We start from the raw sequence: 15,459 nt of genomic DNA on the forward strand, positions 1-15,459 counted from the left end.
TATTCTCCAAATCACCCGGCCGATATTTATCAATATTGGTTTCATCTCCAAGAACAGTAGCTTGAGGTCAAACTCCCCTCACGCATGCAATGAAGTCATCTTGCTCAAATAGAGACCCGTCTTCCTTCACAGTCGGGTACCCCCTAGCTACATCCACCGGGCCTAGATCTGGCACCCAGGCTTTGGAGCGGCTCAGGGCAGTCAAGGCTCCGGCTCTGGCACGGGATCGCTTGACCTCTTGAAACCTGGCGGGTAAGATTGACAGTTTTTTCAAAACATCGCTCGGCCGATTGGGTCCTTGGTTGGCATGTGAGATGGTGGCAAGTGCTCGTTGAGCGCCAGTGTACAATTGCTCCACCAAGGTATAAACCACCTTCAGTTTGGTCACACCGTCTTGGCTCAGATTTTTGCTGCGTGGACCTGCGAGTATTAAACTAAGGCTCAGCGGCGGCTCATATTTTGGGTCAAAAGAAGGTATAGAATATCAGTACAGATGGCTTACCAAAGATGGCGGAAACCATTTGAGACACCCAGTTCTTTAAGCCGGCCAGCTCCATGGTAACCTCCTCAAGAGCCGCTTCAGCTTTTTCGGCGCGTTGTGTCAGCAGCGTCTTTTCTTCAGCCTAGGATTTCTTTTTGGCAGTCAAGCTGGTTTTCAATTTTTCCGTCTCAGCAAGACTCAATTGAAGTTTAGCATCAGCAGACTTGATTTCTGCCTCTTGATTCGCCAGCCGGGTCTTTGCATCAGTTAATTGGGAACCCAATTCAGATAGCGCGTTCTACAAAACATACACAGGTGTGTCAAGGCTTAAATAAAGTTCAAGATTCAAGTCTCAAGTACTTTGCACTGTAATACCACTTGACACTTGGGGGCTAATGTCTGCCAAAACAATTTCTTATGACTCTAATATACTTCAAGTCCCAAGTACCTTACAAAATAACAGCACTTGGCACTTGGGGGCTAATGCATGATATTCAGAAAGTCTCTCAAGATTAAACCGGATTACAATATTTATTGGGACTGGCACAAGACAATTATGAAATTAAGTATCGGCTCATTTATGATCAAGTGAACCGGCCCTTGGGGACTACAGGTGAAGTTTGCACTATTCTGTTGGACTTTTGAAAGACTTAAAGAGAAAGTATCCATCTATAGTATAAAGTTTCCAGATCATTCAGGATCATCATCTGAAGACTTGGGGGCTGGCAGAGTATAAGTAAACCGGAGAACAACCTCATATTTCAGCTGAAGTTGCTTGACCATCTCAATCTCTGACTCACGGCTGGAATGAACATGGCTGATATAGCCGGACGATATGTCATTAGCGTTCAGATGGCTGTAGTGAGAGATATCAAAATGCACTTTCTGTCTCTCCAGGGCTTCTTGTTTAGTGGTGTGTCGAGCTAACACGGTGGGAGTCCCCGGCTCAACAAAACGGCTTTCAGTGATCAGAACGTCATGGTCAGACGATGATGGTGGGTTGGCCGAGCTGGATGGTCCGGCAGTAGAGGGGTTAACAACGGTATCATCAGCTGACGACTCAGGAGGATCCAATTGAGCATTGGCAGCCGGGTCTTCTGGTGCTTCAGTTCGAGGGGGAGAAGTTGGCATGGCCGGTTCAGGTGCAAGAACTGACGGGTCTTCCGCCGGCTTAGTCACCTTGGCCTTCTTGGACTTGGCTTGACCACTAAGAAAGAGGTTATGAGACAGTTGGTATAAAGATGCAGTTTGAAAGACACGGAGGAAAAATGAATTCTTCCTTATCCAGGGGCAGTCTTGAAGGCCGGAAATTGAGTCTGAGATGAGTCGCCAGAAGAGCGAGAAACCTCCTGCAAAGGTAAAATAAAGTTAGTAATGCAAGAGAATAGACTCAATAATAAAAGCAGAAGATAAAGTCAAAAGAGACCTCATTCTAATGTTTTTGAGGAGTTTGTTGTACAATGGAAGGCGGTTCATCGTCGTTCCGGGCCTGAAGGCGGCTCTCATGTTGCTGTTTTTCAAAAGAAAATGAGGGTCCAAATAAGCTAAAGGGTGCGAAAACCTTACTTTTCGGGTTACTAGTCAAACTTTTTGTCTTGGCAAATGGGCTGAGTCGGAGGAAATAGTTACCTCTTCTTCTACGACCTGACTAGCCCCCGTGTCATCCTGGCAATAGTCAGTGTTAATAAGGTTATTAAAAAACTGGCCAAAGGAGTCAAGGGCTACCTCCGACTCAGAATCATCGTCAAGCTTCAACAGGTCCTCGACAGTGCTCTTTTTCTTCTTGGACCTCCGGGTCGTCTTCTTGGCGGTTATGGTGGCGGCTCTGGCCTTCTTGGCGGCTTCATGATCATACTTGGCTTTCCAGAAGTCAGATTTGGCCTGTAAACAAGTAAAACAAGACGGAAGGTCAGGCAAGCATTTAAAACTGCTGAGGAAAATACAAAGAGAAAGAGATTAGGAGTTTTTACCTCTAGCGCCGGGTTAAGTTTGCAGAAGGGGTTTAACCCAACTTTACTGCAGTCTTCATATTTGCCGTTCACCAGAAGGGTTGACATTGAAACAATATCTTCTTCAGTTAGTTGAATGGAGCTGTGACGAAGAGAGTCATCTGGACCTCCACCATATTCATACATCAATTTGGATCGGCGACTTAGAGGGATGACCCGCCACATGACCCAGCAACGAGTCAAATCAACTCCGGCTAAGTCGTTCCCCAGTAAGGCGTTAATCCTTTTAATTGATGGAATGAGGTTTTTGCGTTTGGCGGCAGTAAGCTTGTTAGGGAGCGCAAACTTGGAATCTAGACGATCCGCACGATAACCCGACAATGGTTTCTCATTGGCTGCTGAAGTGTCTTGACAGTAGAACCAGGTCTGATTCCAGTCTTTGGGTGACTCGACAAGACTATTAGGGGGAAGACGGCGCCCTGTCGGCACTGAATTGAGATGCCTCCAAGTTCCAAACTAGAGCCATTGGTACACTCGTTCTGGCGGTTCAGATAAAAATACTCTCTAAAGAGTTCCACAGTCGGTTCTTCTTGAAGGTACACCTGACAGAGAACTTGGAAGTTGCAGATATTAGATATGGAATTGGGCCTGAGATCTTGAGGGTGGAGTTTGAAAAAATGGAGAACATCTCTGAAGAACTTTGAGCCGGGTGGTGAAAAGCCTCGATTCATGTGGTTAGAAAATACAATGACTTCACCATCTTTGGGATTGGGTCGTTCCTCGTCCGGGTCAGGTGCATGGTAAGACATAACATTCTTCCCTGGCAAAAAACCTATGGTGAAGAATTCCTTCAGATTGTCCTCAGTTATTGTGGAAGGGACCCAGTTGCAGACGGTCAGAACTTTTGACGGCATGATGATCAAAAGACGAACTGAAAAGAAAGTAACGTTCTGGTTCAATTCAATGGTGAAATTAACAGTTAAATGATGATGGTGCAAATAGGTAATGGCAGCTTAAGTAAGGGCTAATGTTATATAAGGGAAAAGTAAGCCGGCGTTGTAAGCCGCCATGACTACAGACATTTGAAGGGAATCAGAGACAGAATTGGCTAAGTGTTGAAGCAAACAAGTTTCCTAAATTCTTGATATTATTCTGGATCAAAGGGTCGTTCAAAATGGAAAATATTCTAGACCTAAAAATCTAGCACAGATGAGTTCATGAGCTCTAATGAGGCCTTTGAACCAGAGAAAGGGATTTGTTGGTACCGAGGATGGGCACAAAACAACTACCGCATGAACACATGTTCTCTTTGGATCAAGAAGAAGCTGTAGTGGAAGAACTACAAGGAAACCGTGATGAACTATGAAGAACACGCAGAAACCTAGAAACCCTAATGCGGATCTGAGGAGCAGGAAGGTGAGCACTTACAACCACAGATCTTCTGCGGAGGTCGCCGCCGTTCTCTGGACCGATTCGGGTTGATGCAGCGGCCAAGGTCGACGGAGACAGAGGTGAAGCGCGATGACGGCGGAGCTCGAGCAGCGGGAGGGTTGCGAGAGGAAGAAGAAAAAGAAGAGAGAAGAATGAGAAAGACCGGGGCATGCCTATTTATAAGGGGATAAGCAAACAGGCGGGCACGGAAATCGAGGAAGACCCAAATAAAGACTATCCAACTAAACGGACGCCTCGATTCTCGGAAGACATTAAAAGATAAAGATCCGTTGAGGATGACGTCATAACAATTTTTTGAGTTTTCAGAAGATGACGTCATGGCGGGTTACAGAATTTTTACAGAGATAGGAAGATGGATTTCATCTAAGTATTGAAGATTGACCAGGAACAAAGTTCAAAGTCAACCTGGGGCCTAATGTTGGGAATATAGCTACTAGGTAAGACCCGCCCGGGAGGGGCCGGGTCAACCCCAACGACGGGTTACAAAAGAAGCCCAATAGTATTCAAGGCTACAGTTTATTAAGACTTGTAGAAGGCTTAAGCCCAGGGGCGGCTTAAGGCCCAATAGTGTAAACCGCCGTATGTAAAGAAAGACTTGTAAAGAAAGGCATACAAAGAAGTCACCGAGCCGGACACGTTTTGTAAACCGACCGGGACTCTGTAGGCCGCCAGGCGTCAATCCGTGTATATAAGGGGACGACCCGGTGGCGGCTTAGGGCAAGAAACAAGAGATCAATAACCAAGCCGGCGGATTAGCCTCTTGGTGATCGAAACGCCAGCAATTCCAACACAACTAGACATAGGCTTTTACCTTCATCGTAAGGGGCCGAACTAGTATAAAACCTCTCGTGACGTTTGTCCCGATTAACCCCTTTAAGCTTCCTAGTTGCGATGGCCCTACGACTAAGTCCTTTTGCTAGGACATCTGCCGTGACAATTCCACGACAGTGACCGAATGTTGTTCGGAGTCTCGGATAAGATCACTGACATGACGAGGAGTCTTAAAATGGTCGAGATGTAAAGATTGATATATAAGACGATGATATTCAGACACTAGAAGTGTTTCGGAGTGTATCGGGTAGTCATCGGAGTACCGGAGGGGGTACCGGACACCCCGGAAGGTTAGTGGGCCTTTTGGGCCATTAGAGGGGAGCACACCAGCCCACAAGGGGCTGGCGCACCCCCATGGCAGCCGCCCAAGTGGGGAAAGAGAAGGGAGGAGGATTCGGCCTCCCCTTCCTTCCTCTCCCTCTTTCCTCCCCTCCTCCGACAAATATGGCAGGAGGGAGGGGGGAAAGGGCAGGAGACCAAGTAGGATTCAAACCTACTTGGGGCGCCCCTTGGCCTCTCCCCTCTCCCTCCCACCTACATATATGTGGGAGGGGGGCGCCTAGCACACCCAGAACAATTACTTAGCCGTGTGCGGCGCCCCTTCATCGTTTACACCCTCGATCATATTTTCGTAGTGCTTAGGCGAAGCCTTTCGGAGATCACTTCATCATCACCGTCATCACGCCGTCGTGCTACCGGAACTCATCCACTACCTCGCCGTTTTGCTGGATCAAGAAGGCGGAGGATGTCACCGAGCTGAACGTGTGCAGAAGCGGAGGTGCCGTACGTTCGGTACTTGATCGGTTGAAGCGCTAAGAAGTTCGACTACATCAACCGCGTTGTTAAACGCTTCCGCTTACGGTCTACGAGGGTACGTAGACACACTCTCCCCTTTCGTTGCTATGCATCTTCATGAATAGATCTTGCGTGTGTGTAGATTTTTTTTTGTTTTCCATGCAACATTTTCCAACGTATATGTATTGTGCTTTGTATGAATCTAGTGTTTGTCTGGCTTGGCAAACTTTTTTGACTTTTGGTCGTGTGCATGTGAATGCAAAAGCTAGGGAAACTCTTTGCGTTGGGCTGCAACCGCCTTAATTCGGCAAGAAAATAAGATCTACCATTATCACAGGAATATAGAATGAACCAGGCAAACTAATAGCACCATCGAAATTGAAGGAGTAAAACCAAGATGTGAATGAGAAGAAGAAAAAAAAGACAAAATTCTCTGGAATCAGCAAACAAGGAATAAAGTCATCTTTACATGAAAAATCCTTGGGGGTGCCAAATAAAATCCCACTACAATTTTGGCTTTTGTGAGACGCGGAAAATGTGATAGCACACATGGATGGACCGTGGGCAAGAAAAGATGATGTCACACACTATATACACTAATAATGTCAAAAGATGGAGCAAACGGTCCAAGCAAGCCGCGTAGGTGCCAAAACCCTTCCAACACGGCGTCCGTGACCATAGCAAAGGACTCTATCCTTCTCCCCTTGCGCCTCCGGTGTTCCAAATTCCAAATTCCAAAACCCACCCCCGAGGCGAGGAAAAGCACCGCACCCTCCTCGCGATACAAAAGGCGCAGAGAGAAAGTGAGGAGCGGCCCCCGTACCGCATCCCACCACCCCGGCCCGAACCCCTGCACGCCGCAACCGCCCGCCCGCCCGCCTGCCTGCCCGGCCGCGATGATCCAGCTCCTCTTCACCTTGCTGGGCGCGGAGGCGGGCGTGGCGGCCGTCCTGCTCTTCAAGACGCCGCTGCGGAAGCTGGCGATGCTCGCGCTCGACCGCCTCAAGCGCGGCCGGGCCCCCGTCATGGTGCGCACCGTCGCCGCCACCGTCCTCGTCGTCCTCGCCTCCAGCCTCCACAGCATGGCCAAGATCCACGGCCACGCCGGCGCCGGCGAGCTCGACGCGCCCGGCGCGCTCAGCCCCACCGACCAGGTCCTCCTCGCCCGCCACCTCCTCGAGGCCTCCCTCATGGGTACGTGTGCCTGCCTACGGGACCGACCGGTCCCCTCTTCTTGTCTATTTTCCTCGCTTTGATTCGGTCGATCGTCCAGATGTCCCCGGTTTCTTGAATTTAGACGAGCACGTATGGCTTGATTTCGCTCTAGCGCATCGCAACGTTCCGTTGATTTTAGTCTGAAGATGAGTTGTTCAATCATGCTATGGAAAGGTTAATAAGTACTAATTTATTAGCTGCATTTGTCTAAGATTCCGGTGTAATCTTAGTAGTACGATTTAATGATGGAGCAAAAGATTTCCTCATAGTACCTTACTTTATGCTCAGTATCTGTAGTCTAATGTTATAGAGTAAAACCCATTATATTTACTTAATGCTCCTGTAATATAATTTTCTGATTACTGTTCAATTGAGTTATAGATATAGTGTCTGCAGTAAAATTGTTCATTGCATAATTAGAAGTAGGAATGCAGGGTGTCTTTTACTCAGATGGGGTAACCTTTTGGGGTTCGCCATTTGCGCCCCTTTCAAGTTAACTGTCTTATTTCTCTGCTAAAATTTATGTACTAGACATTATAGTATTCATAAATTCACTCGGTGGTCTTGAAACCAATGTCATATTTACAAAATTATTTTGTTCCACTTCTCAAACTATTATGCTCTGACTTGTTAAGATGTACTGGGAACTTTGTATGGCCTAAGTATTCAAGAAAGTGAGGCAACTTATCAGCTGTGATAATATTTCTTATCATACCCTTGTTTAATAAGCCATTGATGATTCTGTTTAGGAAGTAGGATCGTACATAGGACAAAGCTTATGCTGCTCAGGCCGTTTGTGTTATATGCATACTATTTGCTGTTTGTGCTATATCCATACTATTTTATGGGTATATTTAGGAGCGTTCTCATACAACCTGTGATTTTTATGCAGTGTTCAGTTTGGCCTGAAATCTTTTGTGATTACCCTGATAGCAAATGCAAAAACAAATTATGGCATCTATTATACCTGATGTATTGACATTTATGCTATTTTGGTTTTTTTGGGTGCTTTGCCTTTTTCATATATTAAATCCTTGGAAAAAATTCACATTATTTGATTTACTTTCATCAACTATTCTTCTTGTTCCAAGTGACTTGATCTTTTGCCAGAGGTGATGAATGACACAGCTTTCGCTTTGCTCTTGAAAGTTGTTCTGTTCTGGTACACCCATCTCATTATTTGGATGATGGGGTCCCTAGAGTTGGGGGGCTAATTTGACCGGCCTAATTCGTACTATGATTCTTAAAGATTCAGACGTGAGTTGATTAGATCATGCAACACCCAACCACTGAAGTTATATCTAGGAGACACGGACCTCAACATCATTAAGTTGAAGTTTTATAGGATGACTTTCCTCTTATACTTGTCCTGTATCTGATATTTGTGTTTGCTCCGGGACAGTTCATTGGTGGAGTGGGATCTTGATCACTCCTATTCAAGCATTTATTGTCAGTTTCTCTATTAGTTTTTGCAATTCCAATTTTTTGCCTTCATTAGCTATTTAGTCCTGAAACTAACAAACTTGTGTACATTTAAGAAGTCGTAAAAACATTACAATAACATTTTTCAATAAGTAGGTTGTTCAAGATAAAAACATGGGGAGGATTTGCTCTTTTATCATATTAAAACCTTCTACATACAGTAGAAGCGACCAGGTGAGATACCAGAATTCTGATGCTGACAGGAGTTGAATCCTGATCAGCAGGAATCTGCTACTGCGATCCTGGGTTATTGCTCAGTTGTCCTCTTTTTCATTCTTTTAATAGTGAGAGTGTAGTCCCCGCTAAAAAAAGAGTGTAGTCCAGTCCAGGGGGCGGGCCAGGATCAGTGGGCTGAACTGGGCCAGAGTGTGCTCTCTCCAGGATTCGGTATTTTTTGGGCCAAACATTGCACATCTCTCTGCTGTACTTGGGCTGGGCCGGGGCTATATTTGTGATGTTATCTTTTGTTGCCTGTGGCGTTGCCAAAACACCTTGTTATGGCCCAACTTTTATGTGGTTGATCTTATGTTTGTTATATTATTTTTCTTTATTATTTTTGAACAAGTATTTCATTCTTTTCAATCTTTTGAGGTTTCTTACAGTGAAAATAGACTTTTATATTCTGTCAACAGCCAAGTAAGCCAGTGGATCGGTTGCTTCAGAAAAATTATCCATAATTTTTAATCCTCAAAAAGGGATTTCTCTTGACTTCCCTCTTTGTGATTCATCTTGGTTTGATGTAACACAGCAGCATGTTTCTGGATGCATATGACATTCTTGTATTAAATTACAGAGTAACATCTTTTTATGTTCATGTGGATTTTAGTGTCCAAATTCAGGGATTTTCTCAGAATGCTGTTCCACTTGAGGTCTTTAGCACATTAGTGTTTTGTTTAGCCATTGGTAGTTTCGTGATAAAAATATCATTTATAATGTGATATATTGTTTTGTTGGAGAGAGTTTAGTCCGTGTCTGGTTCTAAGTCGAGTCGAATCTACATTTTGATCCGAGTCACACAGTAGTAACCCACTTCTTACTTGTTTCAGGATATATTTTATTCCTTGCTCTCGTCATTGACCGGCTACACAGCTACATCAGAGAGATGCGAGGGCTGAAGAAGAACCTGGAGGCTGTGTCGAAGCAGAACAAGACCTTAGAAGAAGCAAAATCTGGAAGGTCCGACGAGAGCAAGCCACACCACAACGACATTGCTTCGCTGAACGAGGAGATCAAGAAGCTGAAGCGGCAACTGAAAGAAAAGGCGGAGGAGGCCAAGGATGCAGAGGCCAAAGCACTAGCTGCCCAGACGCAGTCTGAAGGTCTTGCGCGCAAATATGACCGCCTGCTGGAGGACAACAAGCATCTCCATGACCAGCTGCAGTCAGGAGACATCCCGCTGTCGCGTTCGGATGGCAAGAAGAATGCCTAAGTTGTGGTTGGTCCTCATCAAGCTAGGTAAACCTACATTTTGTCCATGACATAGTCATCATAGTGTAAGTTTGGATGACAGGTCAATTCTTACTCTTTTTTGCTGTGCTGTCTACCAGTCGGAAACTCCTGCAAGCCTGAAGACAGTTGCGAGATGAAAATGACGTCGGTTACTGATAATCAGCCATCGGAGTAGTACCATCTTTACATAAATGTTCTGGTACTGTGTACCAGAACGCAAAAATATCACTCAACCTCTTACAGCCAGGTTAGCCGAGACTATGCGAAGATGCTCGCCTGTAAACATCTGATGGTGTTCGACTGAATGTTCTTAGTCTGATCAAAGTCGTAGTTAGAACATGAGAGGTATTCATATCTCGACAAATCTGGCTGCTGGTTGTCTTCGCCATCGACTTACTTGTCCAAACATAGAGAAGCCGTCATTGAACTCTGGTTACCCTTTCATAAATTTCGGCAAAACTTGGACAACAAATAACTTGTCTATAACAGTACCGGGCAAGCCTGAATCCTGGCAACGATATGCTGGTGGCAGGTTCTACCATTTCAATCATTAATCAGTTCCGAAGCGTAATTTGATATAATGGGACGGAGTCATTAGCGGAACAAAGTTAGATATACGTGCACACCGCGTATGTTAGACGGGAATCTCTCATCAAAGGTGCATGGATCACTACGACGACGTACCACGGTACCAGCAATGAGACGAGACTTCATGCCATGGCGCATCACGGCCGGTCACGACAAGATCTCATCGCACACACGCCAAGATCTGTAGCCATGATGACCCAATCTCCACTGCGTCCGTATCCACGTCCTTTACGGATTCGGGCGTAGGTCCATACACACATATTATCCATTTTCAAGGTAATGATATATGCTCATACAAGGCGACGGCTTTTCGACCCATGCCCTTTCCTTCTAAAGCTCGGCGGTCTTCCTTCTTGCCTTGAAAGGAAATTCTCCGATATCCTGCTGCCGGGCCCGCAGGGCAGTGGGACCCGGATGAAATATGATACGCCCAAGATCTCTCAGCTGCGAGTGAGGCGTGCCCAGTATTTTTCTCACGAGTTGATACGAACTTTGGGCACGCAGAGATCTTCCATGGGAATGCACGTGCAAAATGAGACATGATGGGCGTTGCTTCTTTTTCTGCTGGTGGTTGTTGGTGAGTGGAAGACGACTAGCTATTAGCTTGTCGGTTGCAATTGTGCTAACAGTCTTGATCACACCATCTAAAAAAACCAAGACTTGGTCACAGGGCGTTGAAACCATCTTGTACCATATTGCTGTTTCCCGTGAATTCTGTTGTACCATATTGCTCTTTTTTTTCTCGTTTATATCTATCGCGTGAAATGCATGTGTGAATGCTCATGTACATGTCCGTTGGTTGTGTAGGACGGGTTCGAGTGGAACATGTAGAGGACAAAAACCGAGAAGAGAAGCGTGTTTAGGAATTGATCACAATGTGTTGCTGCTTTTTTCGAGGAGGTGACAACGTGTTATTCACATTGTTTAATTATTTAGTATCTTTGCGTTGCATTTTCAAATTATCCTGGCCACTTTATTATAGGAATTTCAAATTATTTTAACCTCCAAAGTAAGATTAGAGCCCGGGAGACACTCCTTGGGTCCAAACCATTCGGTTTTGACATGCTATACACCTCACAAAATCGGTGTAGAAGACCATCCTCTCCTAAATCTTTCTAGTTTTAGATGGTGTAGCACCCACATGATCGTAACATTTCTTCAACCGCATTGCTATCTACACATTTGTGTGGAACATCTGAAAGAGAGAGAGAGAAAAACCTACCAAACACTTTAGCCGTGGCTTCTTTGACAAGGGACATGACCAACCTTCCCTGTCAGTGGCGGAGCCAGGAAAATGGGACAAGGAGGGCCGAGTGTTCTTAAGTCTTGTTGGGGAGGGCCATTCCATGAAAATGCATCATTTTAGCAAAAAAAAAAAGAAAAAAAAATCGTTGTTCACATTAATGCTAGGCTTAAATAGGTGACATTAGGTGTGGTGGGGGTTGCTGGTCCCCTCTGTCTCTGCCAACGTTCCCTGGTTTGGCCCTTTGGCCTCTCGGTTGTCATGTGTGTTATGTTCTGATTATCCAGGCGGCCAGTTTTTACTTACATGCTCACTCATCATTTTTATTCTCTTGTTGTTGCCTTGCCCCATGGCTTCTGTCTACTTCAAACCTTCACTTTCACTCCTTCCTTTCGTGGAAAATGAAAACCACTGACACATACTGCACTTGCATTAGACTTGTAGGACTCGCAAATCTAAGAAAGCTAATATGGAAAAGAACATAGGTTTATCAAGGAAACATATTATGGAGAAACTACATCAAATTCAACAACAAAAATGCACACATGATAGTGCCAATGTCAGCATTGTAAACTGAGACATGAGAACCCGTCAGTAGCAGTAGAGGATACACGGTCTTTTTAATAGATGGGGCAACTTGGCATATTTAACATTTCCTGTACAAGAATAAGCTTGACACCAATGGCGAGGGCTTTTAGTCCGAAGATCTACTATCTGCAAATTTTCCGAAAATTTGGGTAAGGCTTGTCCCACCTAGACCACCCACTGGAACTCATGGTGGGCCTCTGTCCAACATGGTGCCATCATGTCCTAAAATGATCCCGTGGTTGGGGAAAAAAATACATTTTCATAAAAATTTAATTGGACTCTCACAATATAAAGGGAATTTGAAAATTCCATTGTCTGGAGTGGACTACAACAGTCGGGCTAGTGTGGTCCGCAAAAATGGTCTAAACCGGAGTAGGTATGACAATTAAACTTGAGAGTGAACATATATAGCACATTCCTTAAAATTGCACAATTGATGGTGCAATCGAATCTAACACCGAGAGGAAAGGGGATCTCAGGCCTCGTGTTGTCATTTTGGTTGGGTTCTCTGGTCCTAGAACCAATTTTGATGCATTTTGTGTTTTTGCGCTTTAATGTTCTAGTTGACCTGTCCTGTTCTCATACACCACTTGTGCACGTACCACCACTTAATGCTCCAAGAACATGAGGTTGAGGCTAGTCAGTCACATGTATACACACGTATCCAAGCTGGTTGGGCGAAACGTGCCGAACCTAGCTAGTAGTCCAGTTCAACAGGAGGCCGTGGACCTCACTTGAATTGAGCCAGCAAACACCGATGACCGATCGATCACAGTCCCACCACCCAACATTTCATCGGCCAACCAACGAACATATGTGGCTCACACAGTCCTGTGACCATTAACCAACAACCGCGTGCCTCTCTCACAGACTCACACGAGTGGGCTAATTAAGCCAACCAATTGATCCATCCATCTACTAATGTAGGTATAACACAGCGATAGCTAGCTAGCCCGGCGACAGCAATATGATGCGCATCTGCGTGCCGTCGCTTGCAAGCCAACAATCAACGCTACGGCATGCAGGCATTGCATTGCCCACTTGTAGCTTTCCGCCCTCCCAACAACTGCATGCGTCCGACTCGGGCAGCTAGCAAGCCTTCCATCGAAAGGGAAAAAGAACGAGGGAGAGGTACGTTGCTATCACAAGAAAGGCATATTCCCAGACGATCCAGCACTAGCGTTGCAGGGGACGACGATCGGCGCACGCACGCATGGCTCGGCTGCATGGTTCTTTTCGCCCGCACCAACAAGGCTTCGCTTATGCACGTCTTTTGTTTTTACTTTACGAACGTATTTGTTTTTTTAACTCAATACAAATGCAAGCGCTCATATACACGCATACATTCACCTCTATAAACGCGCGCACACACACCCTACCCCTATGAGCACCTTCGAAAGACTGAGCCGGCATATCATTTTGAAATTTACGAAGTCACTGTAGGCACCTCGTCGTCGACGGGAACGTCACCTTCCACTGAATGTGCATCGCCGGAAATCCTGAAATAATTACAGGAATAAATGCGTGCACCAGAATTTTAACTCCGATGGGCTGGAGATACCACAGTCCCTCTAATCATCCAACCACAGGTTGGTTCGCTACGTATTTGTTTTTAGATTGGTCGATCAACATCAAGTTTCTGCATGCATTGAAGGGATTTAGGCCCTGTTTGGTTACATGGATTAGATTAGAAAATATCTCTTTTAGTCCCTATGTAACCAAATAGAAGGGACTTTTTTTAAGAGACTAGAAAAAGACTTTATTGGTGGGTCTTTTTTCTTTAGTCCCTAGGACTAAAAAGAGTCTAGTCTTTTGCAACCAAACACCCCTTTATCCTTAATATATGGATGTGTACATCTTGTGATGCAGAGGCCGGGTAATCCCCTTTCGAGGGAAAAATAATCCGACAATATGACATGAAGTTTTTGCATTCCTTGAAATCGGTTGCTCTTCCTTGTTCTGATTGTCGGTAACACGGCATGATATACAAAAGTGGTACTCCCTATGATCCAAATTAATTGACGTAACTTTTATACAATGTATATTTTATGTTGTATAGAGGTTACGCCAATTAATTCGAATTGGAGGGATTACTATTCTATGACCGGGATTACCCCATTGATCACTGTTTCCGGATCTGGCCATTGTTCGATGGGTCGATCTGTATATAGTTGTAGGAGTTCACAGATTACAAGCCGTCTTTATGCACGTGAAAGAACAGCTGTGAACGTCGTGAGGCCAAATTGCCAATGGAGGCAGGAGCTAATATGTACAGCGCAGGCAGTAGATAGCCAGCCGTACGTGCGTGCTCAAAGCCTCAAAGGAACGAGGCCATCTCATCCCCAGCTGTTGTTAGCGAGACAGAGCTCTAATGGTCCTTGGCTCCTTGCTGTTCGCTGCTAGCATCCACAGCTCACACCAGTAGTTTCATGCCAACCTTACGTGCATGCATTTCTATTTAATCGACCTCCTCCTTTTCCTAGCGGCGGAGCTAGCAAATTGTCAAAGCCTGGGAACACCACAAGTTAAAATGCTTCACTTAGAGCTACCAAGAATCACAAGTATCACACATTTAGGTATAGTTGTAAGCAGAACTATTAGATACAATAATATTAAGAGAAACTTCACAAACCTAAAATTTGAATAAGTCCAACTAGAAATGGCACGATCAACATTTAATTGCAGAATTTCTCTGTAAATTACGGAGAATAGCTCATGTAGTTGTCACATGCCACTGATAGCCCTTGCCATCGCTGGTCTGGTCTGATGCTACTTGCAGCCTTGTGATTCTTTTTTTTGAAAGATCTAGCACTGCTGGCATTCATATATTAGGCAGGAAGCAATGGGAAAAAACAAATACATGGCGTAGATCCTAGGATCATAGGGTCAGAAAGAACTGAAAATTACATTAGCCAATTCTTGTCGGAGGCTCTGCGAAGGGTAGTTCTAGACATCGTGCTCCTGCTTGGCGCCATAATTGAATGGCACGACGGCTTGCTGCCACCATGTCGCTGGCCAGCACCTGCTTTGCCCGAAAAATACAGTTGTTTCGCTCGAGCCATATCTCCCAGAGCACCAATAGGATGACAGACTTGATCCCCTTCCGGCCTTCTCCTGCTGTGGCAGCGACGATTGCTTCAACAATGCCAGTCACCCTGTCAATGCAGCTCCACGTTACCGGGCTCGCTGCTCCGCAGCCGGTCTAGGTTGCCAGTGTCTCCCAAACCTTCCTGGCGATCGAGCAGCGCCTGAACAAATGCACCAAGCATTCCAGACTTCTGAAATAGAAATGGCAGAAGTACCCGTTGCTCCAGTCGCGTCTTTGCAATCTATCGTTGCACCATAATCTGTTGAGGTGCAGAAGCCAGCCGAACATCTTCAGTTTC

General features: G+C 45.4%; 1 protein-coding gene across 1 annotated transcript; it reads left to right on the plus strand.

The window, feature by feature from the left end:
* The first annotated feature begins 6,231 nt into the window (after positions 1 to 6,231).
* Positions 6,232 to 10,046, plus strand: LOC123147777 (B-cell receptor-associated protein 31). The gene is made up of 3 exons (XM_044567087.1): positions 6,232 to 6,702; positions 9,252 to 9,660; positions 9,753 to 10,046. The coding sequence occupies exons 1-2, from the start codon at positions 6,405 to 6,407 to the stop codon at positions 9,632 to 9,634; spliced, it is 681 nt and encodes a 226-aa protein (XP_044423022.1). The 5' UTR covers positions 6,232 to 6,404; the 3' UTR covers positions 9,635 to 9,660; positions 9,753 to 10,046.
* The last annotated feature ends 5,413 nt before the right edge of the window (positions 10,047 to 15,459 follow it).

Source organism: Triticum aestivum, chromosome 7A (assembly GCF_018294505.1).
Source record: "Triticum aestivum cultivar Chinese Spring chromosome 7A, IWGSC CS RefSeq v2.1, whole genome shotgun sequence".
NCBI classification, from domain to species: Eukaryota; Viridiplantae; Streptophyta; class Magnoliopsida; order Poales; family Poaceae; genus Triticum; species Triticum aestivum.

What these genes read in the sequence shown, in the direction of transcription:
- LOC123147777 (XM_044567087.1), top strand. Translation starts at nt 6,405, where the DNA reads ATGATCCAGCTCCTCTTCACCTTGCTGGGCGCGGAGGCGGGCGTGGCG. An exon ending in CCTCGAGGCCTCCCTCATGG is followed by an intron (nt 6,703 to 9,251) that starts GTACGTGTGCCT and finishes TACTTGTTTCAG; the next exon opens with GATATATTTTATTCCTTGCT.